Source organism: Xiphophorus couchianus, chromosome 5, assembly GCF_001444195.1.
Source record: "Xiphophorus couchianus chromosome 5, X_couchianus-1.0, whole genome shotgun sequence".
NCBI lineage: Eukaryota > Metazoa > Chordata > Actinopteri > Cyprinodontiformes > Poeciliidae > Xiphophorus > Xiphophorus couchianus.
In genome coordinates this window covers 9,242,278-9,264,243 of record NC_040232.1, presented here as the reverse complement: position 1 = coordinate 9,264,243, position 21,966 = coordinate 9,242,278, and the positions used below count along the sequence as shown (strand labels likewise).

General features: G+C 37.7%; 1 protein-coding gene across 2 annotated transcripts in view; it reads right to left on the bottom strand.

Moving 5' to 3' along the window:
- The window catches only part of LOC114145404 (inactive rhomboid protein 2), a 52,859-nt gene that overhangs the window by 5,225 nt on the left and 25,668 nt on the right, over nucleotides 1–21,966 (bottom strand). For both annotated transcript variants that reach the window (XM_028018956.1, XM_028018957.1), the window contains exons 2-17: nucleotides 20,767–20,916; nucleotides 18,615–18,766; nucleotides 15,015–15,198; nucleotides 14,031–14,249; nucleotides 12,717–12,845; nucleotides 12,520–12,611; nucleotides 11,186–11,398; nucleotides 10,276–10,387; nucleotides 10,095–10,169; nucleotides 8,971–9,132; nucleotides 8,091–8,170; nucleotides 7,939–8,002; nucleotides 7,721–7,815; nucleotides 6,860–6,935; nucleotides 5,645–5,745; nucleotides 4,532–4,685 (exon numbers count right to left, since the gene is read on the bottom strand). In XM_028018956.1, the coding sequence (XP_027874757.1) occupies nucleotides 4,532–4,685; nucleotides 5,645–5,745; nucleotides 6,860–6,935; nucleotides 7,721–7,815; nucleotides 7,939–8,002; nucleotides 8,091–8,170; nucleotides 8,971–9,132; nucleotides 10,095–10,169; nucleotides 10,276–10,387; nucleotides 11,186–11,398; nucleotides 12,520–12,611; nucleotides 12,717–12,845; nucleotides 14,031–14,249; nucleotides 15,015–15,198; nucleotides 18,615–18,766; nucleotides 20,767–20,904 (2,046 nt within the window). In that variant the 5' untranslated portion in view covers nucleotides 20,905–20,916. The remainder of the gene's footprint in view (nucleotides 1–4,531; nucleotides 4,686–5,644; nucleotides 5,746–6,859; nucleotides 6,936–7,720; nucleotides 7,816–7,938; nucleotides 8,003–8,090; nucleotides 8,171–8,970; nucleotides 9,133–10,094; nucleotides 10,170–10,275; nucleotides 10,388–11,185; nucleotides 11,399–12,519; nucleotides 12,612–12,716; nucleotides 12,846–14,030; nucleotides 14,250–15,014; nucleotides 15,199–18,614; nucleotides 18,767–20,766; nucleotides 20,917–21,966) is intronic.

Here is a 21,966-nt window from a genome sequence, read left to right as displayed (position 1 = left end):
GCTGCAGAGAATAATTAACCAACCAGGTGAACAGAACGTCCTCCTCTTTCTAATTCCTCCTGGCCAGAGACAACAACTATAATCTCCACTTCCGGGCGACTGTTTCCACACAGCGTTGCTCAACGTGTTTTCACTACACATCAAACTGGAACACTGAACGAATAAGAACTTGCTTTGGTAAACAGAAGCAGGATTAGGCGCAAAACGGGCCATTTTCCAAATGCATGCTTCAATGTTTTAAATGTTATTAACAAACTCTTGGAATTAAAAGTGCTTAAGCATCAGTTATTTACACAGAAATGAAACTACTTTATGACTTTATGCAGTTGGAGTCGAGGAATTATGCAGCAACAAAGAGTTGTGCACATAAAACAGCTCGATTATTGCATTACAGTATTTTAAAAAAATCCTACATCCTTATCGCTTTAATGTCTTGTTTTATTTTAGTTTAATGTTAAAAAATTCCACATTAACAAAAAAATTAAGGGATTAGGCACCAGAATCACAGGGACCCTCATGATTTAATACATTAAACTATGAAAGTACTGCAAAAACTATAATAAAGCTGCTGCTTATACTTGTATTTTGCCGGTCAAAAACGCTTGAGAATCAAGACTGGAGTTCAACCTTCGAACTTAAAACATGTCAGGAAAATCTTCTCTTGCGTCTCTGCATGTATCTGACCTGCAGGCAACTTTCTCTCCTTTGACCCTGCAGCTAAAGACGTTCAGCCATCTGTTGCTGCTTCCAACTGAGGTTACGTCCAATTTATTTGCTGAAATCTGATACTTTTGTGTGTTGTTCATGTTACTAATTTAATGCAACCGCAATCAGACGTATGTGTCAACCATTTATAACCCTAAAGTGATCAGTGTGCAGGAGAAGGACGTTGACGTTTAAAGAAGTAGGTTTATGTTGAAGCTTAACAGCAATGAGAGTCAACCAACAACAGCAGCGTTTTGTGGAGCATTAGCTGTAATTTTTATAGAGATACATTTTTGAATCTGGTGGAGTGGTAAGAATATGCACTGTAAAACATGTGAAGGTGGGTTACCTTGAAAATGAAAGTCCACCTGCTGACTGGAAATGCAATTTAAGTCGACAAGAAAATTGTTTTGGTTTTAACTCAGAAATTAAAGTTCATGAAGTTGATTTAACAACAAGAGACAAGTTGTTTAAACATTGTTTTTTAAGTTCATTAATCTTGAATTGTGAGTTTTAACTTAATGCTGCAATTTAAAACAATTATTTCACAATATGAAAGGAATAAACTACCCTTACCTCATTAAAGAGCCACATTTCTCTATTATTTTACTCACATTATCAAGTTAAAATAACAACTTATTTTACTTTAGAATAATTTAAATTCTGGTTTCAAATTGCATGAACAAAATTTCTGATTTGATGATGAATTTTATTAAAATTAATAATTTATTAATTAACAGAAACAAGCCGCTAAGCATTCTGGGAAATAGTTCCCACTCCTGTCTTTTTCTTCTTTCAGTTTTTTAAGCCTAAAAGCTAGTTTATTCAACTCTTGGAGGTTTGAGAAAATTAATAAAAAGTTAACTTACTTTCACAAATTCACATTTAGGTTCAAAATCTAAAATTCACAAAATTTATTTGACTTAAAGAGTAGAAGATAGTAGACACAACTAAATGCGGCTCAAATGTTTTACAGTGTGTTGTGATGCTCTATGCGTTCAGATTTTCAGAATTATAATTTTCTGCCATTACTTACACTCTGATTTCACATATTTGGTTTCTGCTGATGCAGAATTTGACGTATTTCTCACATCAATGATGTAAAAGTTGGATAAAATGGGTCATGACCGTTCAGACTGCTGACACCGGAAACAATCTGACACATGTCTGAATGGGGGTGAAAAGGTCAGAATTGGGCCGTCCGGACTTCAATGTGGATGTAGCCACAAAGTAGCAATGGAGAGTATTCTGGTTGGCATTACTTATTGTAATAATTAAAACAAGGACAACTGGCATAGATACTTCTCCATCTCTCATTTAAAACAAGAAAGGAGCAATGTTACAGTCTATTTTAGGTTCCTATCCTTGACGAATCTAAACTCACGCTCCTTCCATCCTAAGTGCTGCTGTTTGCGTTATTTTTCCATAAGGCTCCATGACTTACCGCTGACAGTATAATCTACTTAAAGCGCCTCTTTAAGTGGATTGACCGGCATGTGTCGTGTGTTGCATGTGCTTCCTCGGGTCGCTACTGGTATTTAAAGACCTGCGGGACGGTCAGGGATGAGGAGAGTTGGGTGCCGGCTCTCGTGTCACTGTACGCCACACGCCACCATCTTACAGAATCGATAAAATAACATGTTTTGTTTTTTATTTAAGCCATGTTTAAGTTGAACAGCATCAGAGAGGGAACAAGTCTCAGGATTAACTTCTTCTTCATCGACACGTGTGGAGCTAAGGGAACCCAGACAAGGCCGGACTTTGCTACAATTGTTTTTATTTAAACTGAAAAAGTAATCCCATTCACCAAGCACTGAGGCAGTTGCCTTTGTTAACCCACACAAAGGCATTAGGCTAATCTCCTAATAAGAAAAGTGGGCTTTCCAACCTCACATGTGGGTAAAAGAACCATAATCAAGACTGCTATTTCTCTACATGCCAATTTTATTACTATTTTATGTTTTTCCCCTTTTATGGGACAAAAACTGGTGTTACTAGTGAGAAAATCTACTTATCCAGAGACGTAGCCTTGGCTGACTCTGATACTTTCTCTCACGTTTTAATCTTGTGAACTAACAGAACGGCTTCTCCTTTCCATCAGCTCACCTGACCAGACACTTTGGAGGAGAAATTCTCCCAAACAAGTGATGTAGTTTCGTCATGAATGTAGTAATGAGTTAACCTAAGTTATTACAGGAAGTAACTAACAAACCTTTTGACACCAAACAGCATAAACAAACTCACAGAATATCTCAAAGTGATTTTGAAAAAAAAAAAAAAAAAAAAGAAAAGGAGCAAATGTTACTGTTTAACGTCACATTTCTTCATTTTGCAGGTTCGGCTTTCAAGAGACGTCGTGAAACAGGAAGTTAAACTACAATTGGACAGAATTTGTTTTTACATTTTGCTGCTAGGATGAGATGGTTTTGTTGGCTGCATCAAAATTGGTTTATTTTGCATCACACAAGTCACATGACCAACAGCCGGATGTTGCCACTGGGGCAAACCACAAAGAAGAAGCTGACAGGAAGTAGCGGGAGATTGATGGCGCTGCAAGTTGTTTAATGGGTTCTTTCCATGTCAGCTTCCGCGTTCGGGGAATAGCGGCTCGGTCGTTTCCGGTCTATTGAACACACACAAAATGGCACTTTCCACTCGGTGCTTGCAGGGCTCGTCCAAGGTAACAATTAATGATATACATCAATCCGAAGCCCCAACAAGTAAGCTGGAAAAAGGTTTTAAGATGTACGCCTCGTTATACGTTCACAGATACGAAGGCGAGTTTTACTTTCTTTAAACTTTGTGGCTAACATTAACTTTAGCTTATGCTAGTAGGCAATATTCTCGGACATTTGTCTTGGAAAAATATGCTATTTAAGTATCTAAACCTTTTAATCCATTCTAATGGAGATGTTTTTACCTTATTTTGTACTTATTTTCAAGTATATAATATGTGTTTATTGTCGTTAGTGTCAGAGACTAACTAACGGGGGATTTTAGGTTCAGGCTTTTTGCTTCTGAAGCAGGAGGAACAACAAGCCCATAGCTTAACAGTAGAGCAGCTCTGGTGTCGGAGTTCTAGTTCAGCTGACTGTTCAGGTTCAGAGTTGTTGCTTTTAGAAAAATATGGCCGTGTTCCTTAAGGTCTCCATGTTATTTAGATTTATTACTTTTGAATGCTCCTTGTGAAGAGCTCAAATAGAATGGTTTTTACAGCGGTGTGTACAGGCGGTTGCTCGGCTGAATACAGACGTGATTCCATGGAAATAACACAGAGACGGCTCCTTTATTTACCATCCGTCTCCCCAGGGTAGTTTAAGGCTGAAGAAGTTGATCCGGAGTGAAGTTAAGGCTGTAAACTTTGCTGTGCGGCGTTAGCTTTAACTGGTAGCAACGAGCCACCGTCTTATTAATTTATTATCGCTGGGCAATCCATGAAAACTTAAAAGCCCATTTTGTTTGGAAGACAACAATGTTCATAGTATTGCTTTATTTGCGTTTGTAATACGACTTTGTCTTTTCTAGCTGTCATGGTAACTCAAAGCGGAAACAAGAAAGACGCATTTCACTCATGCGGATGTGACTTCAGCGCTGTACGTGCAAAGAGCCCATTAATTATCATGTCAACAAACCTATTCACACTTGATTTTATTTGTGTTTCTTATTCAGTGAAAACACAACAATTGCAAAATTATGTTTATGCAATATTACTGGAACATCAACAAAGTTTTGCGCACATTTGTAACGGAAACGCAGCTGCTGACGTGTTTTCACCGTCAGGTTGTGTGCGACCTTTTGCACACACAAATTCACGCCGAGAGCTCACCTCGGCTCTGTAGGGGAGGAACAAAGCAGAGGCCAGGTTTCCGGTGATGCCACTGAAGATGTAGATGATGGAGATGCGGGCCCAACCTGCCAGCTTCTCCAGGTCTCTGAGTACGGTCATCTGGAAGATCACCGACACGGCACAGTGAAAGAGCCTACACACACACACACACACACACACACACACACACACACACACACACACACACACACACACACACACACACACACACACACACACACACAGAGAAATCTGTTAGAAAGAAAGTGTGCTATGGTTGCTCAAATCACTCAAATCACTAAGCTCTTTGCTCTGCTTGTTCAAATTAAAAGGGGTAAACGTGAACGTGAGGGATTTCCCTTGTGCTCTGAGTATTATGGAGCTCATGTGAGTGAACTGCTCACCTATTTGATTAGGATAGCTCCATGGGCTTTACAAAACACATTCATTACATTTTTCTTAGCTAATGAGATTTTAGTCTGATCAGTTCTGCCTATTTTCAGCTGTTTTATGGCCTCTTGTCACATTAAATTCAAATAAGGTGCTGCTGGCCACGCCTCCAACTCAACGTTTACACTCGCATGAGAAAATGGCTGCAAATAAATGCGCACATATGCAACTGTACATTTTTGAAAAGCACAAGTGGAGCCTCTTGTACAACCAACAAGAATGCAGCAAGTAGTTTCTGTATGGGAAGTGAACAACAAAACACTTGTCTTTTTCCAGCAGCCATTGTACAGCACATACAGCGGTAAAACCAGCTGACCAAACATGGTGGAGCTCCACTTTGGTTGCTAAGTAATTGGTTGCTAAGTAATGGTTGGGATTTGCTGTGGTTGCTGGGTAACAGCGCAGCTCCTGATGATTTGTTACTTTACATTCTGGAGGTTTTTTCTGGAGCTCATTTTCCAGTCACCAAAATTTGTTACCTTCTTGCCAAAAACCAGATGGGTGTTTTTTTTTTGGTTGTGTTTAGAAGCAATAGATTCACAAAAGGAAGTATAACAAACATTCAAAATGTGAATTTTGCATAGTAGATCCTGTTTAGCTTCCAGAAATCAAACAAGTCGTTTTATTTTGTGAGAGTTCGTCGGTGGTCTGCCTGAGTCGCACCCAGCATGGAGGAAGAGGGAAAGCCACAGCCGGTAGAACTGATCGGGAACGTCTGGATTCAGGAAGGGCAGCAAACCGCAGACATCAGCCAGACAATGGACCTGCGACAGAACACAGCGATCAGAAACAAAACTATCTCACTAACAGAAGCACAGACACACAGTCAGTGAGGTGCGGTGAGGTTCATAGCTGGTGAGGCACTGACTTAATCATTATCACATTTACAAATATAGACCCCCTGCAAGCTATTGTTTACATATGGAAATTTCGCGCATGCGGACAACGCCGGAGGGCAAAAAGGCTATTCTTTAACGTGTCATGCATAGCCGCGCTGCCGCCGTAAAATAATTCCGTTAACTCAATCAAACTTGGACATGTAGATATTATTAATTTCGTGCTGTGCTCCACAGCAAAGGGAACCCCGTTAAAGTACAACTAAAAACCACGTCTTTATCACTCTCTGTATCAGCGCAGCTACGAGCAGACTCGTTGCCATAGCAACTGACAACAGCGCAACAAAAAACCCAGATATTTCCCACACAAAGAGCAGAACATTCAGTCTGTTGTAGTGGTATGGTTTTAGGCTTATTGTTTATTTAGCTATTATTAACAAGTGATTGCTGTGGTAAGAGGAGAAAACTATAAATATATCGCTGCACTTGACTCTACTGTATGGCTAGCTCCATGGCTAGCCGTCTCTTACTCTGCGGTTGTGGAGTCACAATGTCTGGGATCATGAGCGCCCCCTGCCATGAGGCAAGAGAACTGCCTGCCTCACCTCGAATCTGTTCTCTGCCGTTTCTGATCGCTCCTCAGCACACGAAACACGTTACACACACAGTTGGTGACACAAAAAAACACTGTGCATTATATAAATATGCAAAATGATGTAAAATCAGTTCATATATCAAATGTTTTTTAACCATTTTATTGGCGACGTACAGACAGGAGGAACATGCTCTCATAGACTGGCAGCCAGTGAAGTTAGCGAGAAGTTGCGCAATCAGCTCGCTGCTGCCTCACCTGCTGTGCTTTGGAGCATTTGAATGGGAAAATGAGAAAATTCAGCGATTTTGAAGAAAAAATAATCAGAATTGGTTAAGCTAAATGAAAAATAGGTACTTTATAGTACAAACTACAGGATGAAAATAGCAATATAAATTATATATTATATAATAATATATATTATTATATAATATACACTGCACACAGTACCTGTGAGCAGAGTGTGGCCTCCTCATGGAAGTAGCCATGCATGAAAGTGCAGTACTCTCTGGTTGTGATCTCACATCTGCAGCAGGGACGGACAAAATGGTGAGGTGCACAAAATCACAGTTTGATATATTTTCACAAATTAAAAATTGATACCATAGAACTGACTGAAGATATGTTTTGATTTTATTTAATTAACAAACAATAAGCAAGAAAATAAATGTATATATGGATGAAACCACTTGTAAAGAGTCAATGTTGTTAATTATTTTTTGTAAGACTGTGCAGATATTTGAGAATAATCAAGGTTTAAATCACTTTGGAGCTGTTTTGAACAATTATTTGTGATTGATCAATTATTCAAATAATCCTCAACTAATTTAGTAATCGATTAATCATTAACTGGAGCATACAGACCTGAATTTGATAAAAGAACAACACAGTCAGAGCAGTAATTAAGCCAAAACTGCACAAAAACATATACAATTTACATTTTAAATTAAAAATCTTCCTTGTAAATATTTCCTGCCTACTATGCCCCTGGTTCAAAGAATTCTGACTCAGCCGCGAACCGCTCCAGTGAAAGCTATAGATCACGACCTGATGAAGATCACGGTCGTAATGAAGACCGTGATCACCAAAACGGATCATGTTGAGGGGATCCGTTTTGGATCACCAAAACGGATCCCCTCAACATACACGCCTCCAGGTGAACTTCTGTCCATGAAAGTAATGGACAGCATCTGTGACAAAGGGCAGTCCAACTGGAGTCCAACTCGCACCGGAAACGAGCCCGACTTATTGCCGGCAATGCGGACCAGCAGATGACTAAAAACTGAAGAGATTTCTGAAAATCATTCCCACCTGCCCTTAGTGCCTATGCAGCAGGGTCGACCTTTAATGGTGCAGTCCATGTGTTTGAGGCCTGTGTTGTTGAACTTTCTGGGTTGGGTGCAGATCTGCCAAAAGAAATGATCAGAAATTTAAAGTTTCCTCTGAAACCCTTAAAGAACATTAGTTTAAATTAAACAGGGAACCACAATGTCTGAGGTTATTTCATAGCCATCAGTGTGTTTGCTCACCGGCCACCTGGTGATGTCGTCTGGCCATTGGTGAGGCGGAGACGAGGCTGGCTCCTCACACACGCTTATCAACACAACAGATGAGATTTTCAGTCAACCAGCATTTTGTGTTTTTATACATCAGTCGCAGCAGAAACATTTTCTGTCCTCACTTGGGATCCTGATGGCAGACGACGCCAGAAGACCGGTCCGTAGTTACATTATTAGACTTCGTGAAGGTGGCCAGCGTCTCCTGCATGAAATTATTCAAACGTTTAGAGTTTTCAATTCTTCACAGGATAAAACTCTACAAAAAAATGTACACACTGTAGAAAGTGACGAACACCAACTTTGATGTATTTTGTCTTTTTAAATTTTGTACAAGAAAATCTAAAAATATTAGAATCTTCAACTGTGACACCCTAAAATAAAATCTAGGGAAATTAATTCCCTTCAAATATATTTGGCTGCAACTTACGATTACTTTAGTAATCAATTTTTGGAGTAAATAAAATTTACAAAATTAAAAATTAACTGAACCCCATTAAAAACCTCCTCCTTTTTCCACCAAACATAGATTTCTGAACTCTTCCTGAGTTAAAACATTAGCATTGTTGTTTCTAAATGAATATCAACTTGTTTTCTTTGCATTATTTGATATCTTAAAGCACTGCATCTTTTTCCTTATTTTGACCATTTCTCATTTTCTGCTAATAATTACTAAATTTTTGCTTGGAATTTCAGAGACATGTTGTCAGTAGTTCATAGAATAAAACAACAATGTTCACTTTACTCAAACATAAACCTATAAAAAGTAAAATCAGAGAAACTGATACTTTTAAGTCATCTCTTCATTTTTTCCAGATCTGTATATGTAACACAGAATGCCTTAAAACTATAAATGTCAAGTAATTTACCAACTGAAATAAAAATAATTTTCTGTTAGTTGCACCACCTAATCTACCACACTTGGTAATTTGATAAAGGTAAATCAGTGTTTCAGGAAAGAGCATCACAGCAGAGAAACTATGTGGAAAATCTTGAATAAAATACCGAGCAGTCGGCCATGAGTGTCTGGACACATCCAGAGTTATCATTCTGAATGCAACATCCAGATTCCCTTTCCAGATCTTTGTCTTTCTGGATCAACCGGACTATCTGCTCGTCCTGCCGCATGCAGGGCGAGAACTTTGCCCCGAGGTGGATTAGATCCTCCTGGAAGATAAAACGAAACATCGTAAAGTTCAACAAATGAAGAAACTCAGAGAGATCTACTGTGTCTACATAGAAAATCCAGCTGTTTTGCTGAAATCAGATTTTTTTGCGTGGCTCGATCACAATCAGATTTCTGTGTGAGCGGTTTACATCCCCAAAGCGTTCAGGAGAAAAACGTCACACTGTTTACTAAAGCAATAATGGATGAAGCCGTTTATGGATTGATATCAACATTTATTCAGCTGAGGGAGCCGATAGTGTCGTCACAAGATCATAACAAGAAAAAAGCTAATAAGAAGAAAGCACAACTACTATAACAATGATCTTTGTTGGAGAATTGATATTATTGATTAATTATCATTTACATCTGCAGTTGGAACAAATTATGATGCATGTCTCACACCAATGACAAAAGTTTTATGACCATTCAGACTGCAGATGCTTTCAAAAAAGCATTTGCATTAAATAGGATACGTATCCAATTTAATCCAAATTATAAGCGGCACAAACAGATACTTTTGGGGAGGAAAAGGTGGAAATTACGCCTTTCAGATTATCGTAAAAAGTAGGATTTGGGTTGTATTTGTCAGTTGAAATAACTGGCAAATGCCAGCTGCTGTAACATTGAACAAATATTCTTAGCAACATCACTAGTTTTTAGCAGTACATTAGAAAAATGCAAAACTCGGGAGACAAAACCATACCAGAAAAATTATGCTTATGACAACCAATTTTTCATAAACATTTTTTTCTCAGCTTTGAGGGAAAACATGGTCAGAAATGATCATGGTGGAAACCTGCACTAGAACAAAAATATCTCACCTAACAGTGACTACATCACACAGTTTCTCTGGACTGGAAGTTTATTTCAGGCAGCGGATGCTCGTATTTTAATATCTGTAAATATCAAATGCATCCTGATTGTGGAGTGAAAACAATGTACAGTAAAGCAGCAGACTCACAGAGCTCGGTCCAATCCAGAAGTTCTCCTGTTGGATAAACTTTACACTTTCATAAATGCCTTTGTTCTTCAGCACCTGTAGAGGGCGACAGAGTGCCATAATTAACCAGAATAATTGCGCAGAATAATGTTTTAAAGCACAACTTATTCCTGGTGGTTTGGGGAAAAGAAAATTCACTCACTAGTTCAGTTTTGGAGTGCTGTGAAAACCCCACAGGGGCAAAACCATATGTGCAGCAGGCCAGCAGTGTGATAATAACGTGGACAAATGTTATCCAGTAGGTAAAGTAGGGCCTGGAAATTCATGACAGAAAGTCTCAAATCACTTTAAGGCAACAGAAAGAGATTAAAACTGTGAAAAATGTAGTTTCAGTCATTTTAAATGTCACATTACAGAAGGAAATTACAACAAACCAGCAAAGAACTAATGTTATTTATCAATCTCTCTGCAAAATTCAGATTTCATCAAGTTAGGTTTCTCTCTCTAAGCTCTCAAAATGTTGATAATTAGTTACAAGATATGCGAAAAAAATGTTAATAAATAAAGATATATGATTATAGTGCCATAATTTTACACTGAAACAGAAAAATCAAACATTTAGTTTGTGTGCTTTTATTCAGAGGAGACAATAAATCCAGATTTAGGAAAATGTTTTAAAATAAACACCAGTTGCACAATTACTGGAACTAAAATAAGACACATTTTATTTAATTTAAGTACATCATAAATTCTAGGAACTTATAATTGTTGATTATTTGTTTCTTTGGGGTATAATTATTATGTGACACATAGACTTGTTATTTTCTAACCGTTTCCAGTGAATCAGATGTTGAAGAAGCTGAAATAGACGATGCACCAAATAGAAAAATCCATCTTTCTCCAAGGCCTTAATTTTATTTGTGCTTTTTTAAAACACAAATAGTTTAAAAAGTCAAATGTTTCTACTTTTTCAGTGTCAGATTATGCTGCTGCAGTAAAATCTAATTTATTTTACTAGCATTGCTAACAAAACTGTCTAAGTTTGAGCCAATTAACTGATTACAGTATGTAGATAATCATTTAGTTTGCAGTAACTCTGCGTGGTTTCTGACCTGTGGCTGTGGAAGTCGTCCAGCTGCTTCTGGACGTTGCTGCTAAGGCTGCGTCGGTAGTTTCGGTTCAACCATTTGCCCACCACGCCCATGCCGTAGTCACGCTTCTTTTTGTCAAACGCAAAATGCTTCACCTGGGAAGCGATGCGGCGGCCGCGAGGAGGAAGAGCCTTTTCAGGCGCTGCGATGGGGGTCTTCACAGAGGCATCCTTACTGCAGACAGACAGAGAAAATATTCAGATTAAAACACTGAAGGACTGGGGCGTGCTGTGGTGGCGCAGGGGGTTAGCACGCCCCACGTTTGGAGGCCTTAGTCCTCGACGCGGACGTCGCGGGTTCGAGTCCCGGTCCCGACGACCTTTACCGCATGTCTTCCCCCCTCTCCTCTTCCTGTCTGCCACTGTACAAAAAATACGAGCCACTAGCGCCGCAAAAACTCTTCGGGGAAAAAAAAAAAAACACTGAAGGACTTGGTTTTTATTTGTGCAAAAGCTTTAAAAGGAACTGCAATTTTTTTGCACGTTAAACTGCAACCACCTTTAAAAAATTACCGGTATTGTAATTTGTATCCATCTCTGCATTAATCTCTAACTATTAGCTCTATGAAGTGACTATCACCTGTCTGATCTCTTTACAATCAGGTTACATTAACATTTAAAACTAATTTTCAGTGAAAGCTTCTCACAACTGGAATAAAATACCAGACAGCGTAAAAATGTGCAAGTCTTTAAAAACAATTTTCTACAAAGCTACAAATACACAAGTACCACACTGGACTGTTTTCCTATTTCTCTTTTTCTCCCTATTATTGTCTTTCATTTACACCCATTTCTAAGACCTGTATTTATATGTCACAATAATAATAAAAAATAATAATAATGTCTACCACCTTAAAATCATGGCTCCTAGATAACCAAATATGCAGGAACTGGTCGTATTATTCCTAATTTTATTCATTTTTTTAATGTATTGTGGTGAACGTTTGTGACTTTTAGAACTTGATATATTCCTTTTAGATAAAAAAATGCTTTTTATTTATCATCATTATTATTCCTCCTTTCTTTAAGAAGCCTGTCAAGTTGTCTGTGTTGCACTGTAATATATTATAAGCTGAGAATCCAAACTTTCAGAGTCTGTAAATAACTCAAAACAACTTGTTCATGGATTTATTGAGGCTGGTCACATTCACAAAACAGCCCCATCCTTCTCATTAGGAGGAACAAAGACAGTGAGACTAAGATTTTAATTTCAGCTTGTGTGGTCAGTTTCAGGTTAGTTGTCCTTGGCCTGAGAAAGTTTGGTTTAGATTTTGTTGGATTCGGCTGCTAACTCACAGGCTGGGGAACTCCTTTGTGGATGCGGGAGAGGCCGACATGGGAGGTGATTCAAACACATCATCCGCCATAGAGTACATCTCAGCATCAACCTGCACGTCCAAGACCGCAGGGCGGGAAAAGGTCAAATAAGATGATACAAAAGTGACTCCAGTTTTAGGAAACTGATGACAGGATAACAATCGGTCGCTGCTGACCTTGCTGAAGAAAAGCGATGCAGAGGTGGTGTCTGCTGAATCCACAGTGTCTTCGTCCATCCAGTGGGTCTGGATGAAGCTCTTCCTGGGGAAGAGCTTGCCGTGTGAATCTGCCAAGCCGCTACGACCCTGAAGAGAAAAAAACGCCACGAAAAAAGTCGGATGATGCATAACGAGCTGGTGCAAACTTTTATAGATGATAAATTGACCCAGAAATTATTGCGATAAATAATAATATTGTCATTTTGAGACCAGTAAAATAATGTTAAAGACAAAACAACGCACAAAAACAAAAAAATCAAACGTTGGTTTCTAAAGAACACCTAACTCTGGAGCTGGGAGACATTTCAAAACATCCAAAATAAATAATCAAAACAATAATAAAAAAAAAAAGGATTATGACTTTACTGTAAAACAAAATTACCTTTTAAAAAGTATTATTGATTAGGCTCAGACAGAAAAAAAGGCAGAGCAAAAGAAAACGTGCAAACTAACAAGAAAACTTCTCCATTTGAATAACATAACTAGTGTTTCTCCTGCTTGCTAGGAGGAAAACAAACAATTATGCACTGAAAAAAAGAGGATGGAAATCCAACTTTAAAAAAATGTGTTAATTTGTTACGTGTAATCAAATTGTTATTTAATCGTATATTTCCTTGGATAAACTAAATTTGATTACTTGCAATAAATTCACATTTTTCATAAGTTGGATCACCTGTTTTCTTTTTTTAGTGTGCAAATTAAAATTATCAAGCTCCTTTTAATTTATTGGACGATTAATTGATTAGTTTATTATCCAATTTTAAAAGTAAAGTCATGTGAAAAATTTGTTTAGAAGTCAAGCAAGAACAAAGAAAACAAAGACAAACGATGAAAGACTGTTCACATTTTTTTGTTGTTGTTTTGAGTTATTTTTGGTGCACACACTGCAAGTACTTTTGTTCCTCGTCCAAGGGCAAATGTCTTAGCAAACTTGAAATAAGACAAAACTGACATACAAGTAAAATTTCAGCAAGATATAGAGGCTTGTTTTAAGTCAATAATTCATTAATATTGATTTTAAAAAGTTCTAGTTCCACTGGCAGATTATTTAAGTCGTAACAAGACATTTTTCTCATAAGTTAATTTATATGCCAACAGAACTAAAACTTCTTCATCAATATTAAGGAATAATTTACTTAAAACAAGCCTCTTTATCCTGTGAAATGTTACACTTAAGTCACTTTGTCTTATTCCAAGTGTAATAAAATATTTGCACTAGAAATTAGACCAAAATTACTTGGTAAGATGTTGTGTTTTTGCAGTGCAGCTCACCCTCAGCAGGTTGGATGCGGCTCGGATGCTCATGCGGGCGACGGACTCCCTCTTCCGCCTGGGCAGGCGGCTGTACCCAGAGCGCTGGCTGGTGAAGGAGCTCAGAGAGGTGACCCCCGGCGTGAAGGGGCCCCCATGGACCGTGTGTGGCGTTTTGGGTAAACTGTCCACCTCGTCCGGGTAACGGAAAGCTCTGCCTCGGGCCAGGGGGTCCACAATCTGATTTAAACACAAAATGAAGACAGGTCTCAACACAAAAGAAGAAGCAGGGCTGCAACTAATGATTATTTTAGTAATCAATTATTCTGATGATTAATCAAATAAGAAAAATGGCACATTCTGCAGATTTTTCATTTAATCACTTCAACTAATTTTATACAATATTAGAAATACATTTAAAAAGTACAAATAAATTACTAATTTCCTCTTTTAAATAAGAAAATAAAGGTTTTATTGGCTAAAACGCAATACAATAGTATTCCTCTAGTAAACAGTTGATCATTTGTAGTAAAAGAAATAAAAATACTTCTAAAATCAGTTACTTCTGTTTGACTAACACCAATACAGTGTTGGGCTACTCTGTTGATTATTGTTTTGGATTGTTAAATTATTATTGGATAGCAAAAAGTGCTCAATAAGAGATTAGGTTTTACAAAATTTTACCTTTTAATTTGAGGAGTTTTGGGTAGAACATATTTACAGAATAAGAAGGTTTATTCCTTTATTCTACATGCAAAATGTGATTTCCCCCCCCACAGTTTTTACTAAATTACTACTTAAATAGATTTTTTCTTTGCAATTAATTGGTTAATTATTTCAATAATATATTCATTATGATTAATCAGATTAAATGTTTCATCCCTATAAAGAAGGGAATCTTCAGTGTAAAATCTCCCATTTGAGTTCTTGTGAATGCTGGCACTCAGCTTCAGAACATGTTGAATGTAGGTTACGCCGAGTCACACAGCGACAACAGTAGCCTACCCTCGGCAGCTTGGTGGTGGCTGGTGAATCTGGGTTCTGGTCCAAGGTGGATGCCGTCTCTGGTTCCCGGTACTGGGCCTTTAGCTTGCCGTAGCGCTGGCTGCAGTGGCGCAGGCTCTTCCTGTGCCACAGCTGCTGCTTTGTTTCACAGTCTTCACCAACGCCAAACCACTCGGCCGCATTTCTGAAAGTCAGAGGAGAGGTCACAGGTACAATAAATACAGACACTCAGTGAACACTCAGTAATGCCACATGCCTACTTGACATTGTAAAGCCTTATAATATTCCAAGACCTTACAGTGGATTAAGCAATCTTTAAAATATTGACCCTTTGCTCACGCTCTCTAGAACTTCACCCACTCTGTGCCATGACAGATGTCAAAACAACTAAGGCGCTCCTTTAAAGCTAGTCTAAAAACAGACATCTGTAACCTAATATCGCTTCTATTTAGTTGATTTCACTTTAAAAACGGTCACAGGATGCTGCGCGGTCGGCTGTACAAGCAGAAAAGGATGCAAACCAAACCTGTTATTTCATTTTCTAACTTTTAATGAGGAAAGATACTGCGGTATGGAAGCCTGTTTCCGCCACTCTGTTAAAAAATAAAATAAAATAAATTCTCAGATACTATCTCATCATTTTGAGATACATGCATTCTCATATTTTGAGAAATAATGAGATACCATCTCGTTATTTTTGAGATACTATCTCATTATAATGAGAGAATTTATTATTTTATTTTTTTTAACAGAGTGGTGGAAACGAAATTAAATACTGCGGCAATGGATAGCAGCTGTTAATTATAACGACTTGCAGTGAAAGCTTTTTACAAGGTAAGAAAATTAACATTTATATACTTTATAAGTAAGTATGATTAGAAAGTCATCAAACATCGTATTATGGAGAAGGTATACATATAATATATGGTGCGGGATTGTAACCATGGAGACAGTGCTGCACCGTCATGTAGCCTAGCATGTATCTGGTTAGCATAGCGTTTCTCAGCGGGGGCGGTATTCCTCCCCGATTCCTTTGGGGGGCGTTTGCTCAAAGGTAAACTTTACTCCTTGTAAGCACAACAATACCAGTTTAGACTTTGAGCAACTTGCTAAAATTGTATTGTGTAACATTAAAACATGCTTGGCTACGACTGTATCGATGGCAGCTCTCCTTCTCTTCAGTGTTTGTAGCTTCTTGGCGCAGCTCCGCGGTCCTGATACTCTTAGCTTCACCGCATCAGTTCAGCGTTACAGCGGCTGATGACGTTGCTGTGATTCACTTGTCTGGTGTCTGATTTTCAAATATTTTATGTTTTATTGAGGATTTTTGTACATATGTTTTGCCAGTGCTGTGATCATGTCAAAGCAACAACTTATATTAAAAAGTGTTTTATTGTCCGTCTGGATGCTGCAGGCTTCCATGGAAGGACAACAGAATATCGCTCTTATAAACATGTAATGTCTAAAATCACGATACTCACCGTGTATCCCTCAGAAAAATTAACTAAGTTAAATAAAGAAATCCTTCCATGGGTGATACCATAGAGAGCGTTCATTTTATAGTTAACATCGGTGCTGAAAGCGATCCGGTATGAAACGGTAGTACTACAGCACTTTTGAATTTTAATTATCAGAATACCGGAATTGATTCCGTTGTTTTAAAAGGTTTAAAACAAAGGTCAGTCTGCTTTTCTCCATCGATACGCTTCCCGACCGCGGGTAAAAAAAACAAACAAAAAAAAAAAAACGACGCGCACGTTGCGCAAAACTCTGAAACAGCAAAACCAGGACGTGGAACGGAGCAGCAAACTAGATGTGAATCAGGATCAGAGAATCCGGCGCTGGACAGTGAAAAATCAAGAGCTTATAGTGACAGATCAGGTGAAACTCATGATGATTAAGCGGCGCAGCAGGTGAATGGCATGATGAAGATTACTGGTGGTGAGAGTCAATACAAACGGAAAAATAAAATAAAACTAGCAACAGGAGACATAATAAACCAAGAGAGGACAATAGTAATCACAGAAAAATAAATGGAAATGAATGAAGAACAAAATGTAAGAATAAACTAAGAAACTAAAGACAGAGGAATAAAGTGGTATGAAGACCTTTCGAGCAATAATTAATACAGAGGACTGTATAGCAAGAACAGACTGTTTTCAGATAAAAGGTAAAATAATATTGTTGAAGTGCCATGAGTTTGTTGAGACCACATCTATTACTTAGAAGAAATATATTTTACAGATAATAACGGTAAAAATTAACTTATTGCTTATTTGTTTTTAATTACAATAGATTTGACATATTTATTTCTTCAATATTATTTTTCATGTCAGTGTTACTGTATTGAGGCCGGTCAGTGACTCCATGACACTTTCAATTTGACTGATTAGGATTTGATTAAGAACCAGCTTTGTTCTTTGTAGTTTCTGCCAAACTATTAATCTATAAATCAATAGACGGGTCTAAAGATATAATCCATATTTCTGTCCCATGCTTACATGGCATTAAAAGGATCTGGAACTTTTGCTTTTCCACTGAAAGCACTGGTTTACACAGTAAATGCCATGTGAGTGAAATTTTATGGATAATACTCTGATGTCCCATTCTCTCGAAGGCAGCACAGAGCTGCACCATCAGAAACTGACAGAAACACTGAAGAGAAGAAGAGTTACGATTAATATAGTTGCAGTTATATCCATATTTTAATGTTGCTGAGCTCAGTCTTTATGTATAAAGTTCAAAGTTTAAACTGGCATTGTTGTACATCTTTCATCTGGTCATTTTGTGCAACATTTAACAACTAACATCAGAAAATGGCACAGAACAAAAATATTTTTTTCCACTCTGGCTGCTGATAGGCCTACCGATTTTAACTTAATGTCCATTCATTGCATTTTTTGTAGACGCTTGTAAAAATAATTTCTATTCCCATTGCTTTTTTTGTTATCTGGGAAATTATTTTTGATGATAAATACAGAAACAACCATAAAAATCAAATCAACAACAATAGTGATAGTAATATTAATAATAAAATAACACTCAGTGCAAAGTAGCCTACAAATTCTTTGATGGGGGCGGTGAGGAACCTGGATAATGGACAGGGAGGCGCTGGCCCAAAAAACGTTGAGAAACACTGGGTCAGCATCTCGTCTTTTGTATGTTTTTAATCCCGCTCCGGTGTAAAGAGAGACGCTGTTCATGACATAGTGACATAAATTATGTGGTGTGAATTCAGACAAAGTCGGTAATTTGATCAACACGTCAGGAGGGAGGAGGTACCTGTCGGTTTCTAAGCTAGCTGTTTTGTAAATACCGCCGTCTATGAGCCACAACCAGGCTTGTTATGTTCACAGACAAATTAGCTCGACTCAAACAGATAGAAGCCATGAAAAAACTGGAAAAAGCAACTTTAGAAAACAATTTCAGTTGCTCAGTTCAAAACTCCCGACATACGTCATGGCATCTCAAATGATTTAGTGACGTAATTGCAAAGGGTCAATAACGGATGCATTTTGTTTCTGCAATAATTTGTAAAAACATTAAGTATCACATAATATCCAGCTTTTTAAGCATTTACCAGCAGGAGCAACAGCTTACTTTCGGATGCTTTGTGACAGGGACGTTTGTCTTCCAAACTTCGACCTTCTGTCTCTGGCTGAGAAGTCGCCATCGTCGCCTCCAGCGAAGCTGTCGGATGTCGAACCAGGACCCCGGTGGCTCACGCTCTTTTTCAGCGACGGTCTGAGAGGCTGAGCAAAACAAAGCAGAAATGAGGCAATGAAAGGCCATCTTAGGTTGAATGTTTCCTTCCTAAAAATACACAAGAAGCTGAGTTGAGTCATGGAAAATTACACTCTCAAAACAAAAGTTTAGAGCATCAAACCGTAAAACAAATTGAAAATTGTCATTTTTACAAAACATGATGATATATTTCACCTTGTCATTATCAAACAAATAAAATTAAGCTAAAGCATAAAAGTAAAAAAAATAAACCTTGGGCATCATTCCTTTCTATGATATTGAAACACAAAGAAAGATGAACACATGAATCAAGAGCTATCTTACAGAAACAGAGTGAAGTTAAATCTAAAAATTCAAAAATACTTTATTAATCCCAAGGAGAAATTAAATGTTGTAACTCATTAATTCTTCAAGAGTTATTGTAGAGGCTGATGGCTGTTGGCAGGAAAGATCTCTTGTAGCAGTCTGTATTACAGTGAATCTGAAGACGCCTCTGACTGAAGATACCCTGATTTCTTAAGACAGTGTCATGAAGAGGATGTTCAGGCTTGTGCATAATTTTCCTGAAAGTTATGGTGGGGATGGTGCCGTCCACACAGAAGCTTAGATAGTCCAATCAGTTTCTTCAAAACGAGCCCTGAGATTGTTAGAGAACCGCAATAGATGCAACGCAGAGAATCATTTGCAATCGACAAGCTGGTGGGAGTTGAGGGTGGAGTGGGTGGATGTACAACAGTTTGAGGCTCATGCATGAGTTCACATTACATTTACATCTTAATTGCTCTACTTTAGGAAGTAGTTAAACTGCAGCTTCCTCGATTGAACCCTTATCCACTGCCTGCTTGTGCCTGTGTGTGCGTGCGGCCCAGAGGGGAAAACGAATCGTTTTGTGTTCATTAGCTACCAGACGGCTTTAAAATATGTCACTTTGGTTGAGCACAACACAAATGAAGGTAGAAGAAGCATAAAATGTGACTTGATTAAGTTTTAAACCTTCTTTCTGGTCTGCTGAACCAGCATGCTCCCTAGCTGGCATCTATTGAGACATTTGTGCAGGTAGAAGTAGCGACACTGTCTTATTTTGTTTCTTTCGTCTGGAGCCGCTGGACATTCGGTACTGACCGTGCTTCAGTTCATGTTTGATAACTGATTGATTGGATGATTACCCGACTTGGGAACATTTTGTACTTGTAAAGTTTTTTATTTTGGACCAAACTAAAAAGGTTAAGGTTTCTGCTGCAGAGTGTAGGAAGAGCTTAACATCTCAAAATCAGATTTGTGCTTCTGGTTTGCTCAAAATGAATACTCATCTAATTCATTGATAATTAAATTTATTATTTAGCTTCAGAAAGCTAATTTTGTTTCTTTTTTTTTAAATTGTAAAAAGCCAGGTCTTTGGTTTTGTAGGCAGAGGAAAGGCTTTAGCTGCTCAACCTCTCACAGCAAAGTTGGTGGAATCAACTGACTCACTCACTCTTTTGTTACCTAGCAACTCACTCATTCTTTGGTTGCCTAGCAACAAAGTTTCTCCACCATGCCTCATAACTGCTTGGAAAAAAAGTCAACAGTATGGATTGAAAACTGTGGACTAAAGAGGAAATATCACACCACCAGTTTGACAGCATTTCAGATACTTAAAAACAAACAACAAAAATCTACAATTATCAATATCAACCGACATGAAACATTTATGTTGTGATTTATTTTTTTCAGTCATATTGTCAAGCCTTACTTAAAAGTGAAATAAAATGGTTCTTTAAAAACAGACTTCCTAAAGTTGATATAGTTTTTTAAAAGGCTATGAAACACTTGTGGCTCTAAACGAGTTTTATTTAGTTAGCTAAATAAAACTGCATTTACGGCAAAACTGCATCTGGATTAACCCAACTAAGCAACAGAATTTCCTCTGTGAAAACGGTCTTCCCTTTCAATATGGTGAGTCTCAAACGTTAACAAAACAGTAGAGATTGGAGAGAACGTGTAATGACGAATCAATGTTTGGGCCGACCTGTCTGGCAGAATCAGCGGCCATGGTGTCGCTGGGCGGAGGAATGGCTATCGTAAGGCTGGGAGGCTTCTTGCTCTTCAGACGACTGTCTCCTTGTCCTCCGCTTGGAGGCGGCTCGCCCCCTACTTGAGAATCCATGCTGTCAAAGTGCTGAAAATGGAGAAATAGTAAAGAAAGTTAAGTTTTTACTGCAAGACATAGCAAGTTCAGACAATATGGAAAATTATGCTAAAAGGAACCAAAATTATGAAAGAAGAGCCATGTGAATGTGAGTTACAAAAAAAGAGTAAATGTCTCAGATTACTCAGATTTGATACAACCTATTCATATATATATTTTATTGTGTATTTGATAAGAAATAAAGATCAAACAGTAAAAATAATAAAATGAGGAAAAAAGATATAACACTACTTAATCAAAACAAGTACAATATTTAAAAATTGGTACAATTCTGGTTCATCTTCTTAAGCCTTGAAACAAATATTTTAATTTCAGTTATAATCTTGAAAAAAATAAATAAATAAAGGCCTATCTATAAAATTAAGACAGAAAAACAGAAATGAGCCAAACTGAGTTCACACAGGAATCAGAATGGAAAATGTTAAAAAGAAATTTAAAAAGAGCGATATTGTGGCTATCTTAACTAGCAAAATGGAGGGTAAATTATACAACAGTAACGGGGGAGAAGTGACTTAAAAAGAATGCAGACTTTATTTGGTCTTAGAAGTACAACTCAATAATGTTAAGTATTAAACTGAATTATTTAGCAATAAAATGTGCTTGAACAGATGTTACACTGTGTGGAAGTCAAATGGCAGAAATTAATATTTTTCTACACTAAATGTTTTTATACTGTAAGCAGTCATAATCTTGTCTTATTTACTGTCTGTAATAATGATTTATTAGTCAACGTTTATTTTTCCAGATCCATAACACAGCAGAGACCAGTCAGGATTAACAACCAGTCAGGTTTTTCCTGGATGATACCATCCACCAGTTTTCTTTGGAGTCTGAATTCAAATCTTAATCTTAAGTTATTTAATTTTTTTCTTCTAAGGACAATAATATAAAAGTGAAGAAAGTGGCGCAGTTTGCTTGAAAGCAAATCCAACAGAAAATGAATATACAAGATTAGCTCCACTTGAGCATCACAGCATTTGTCTTAAATATTTATCAGACGTCTTATTAAACACAAAAAAT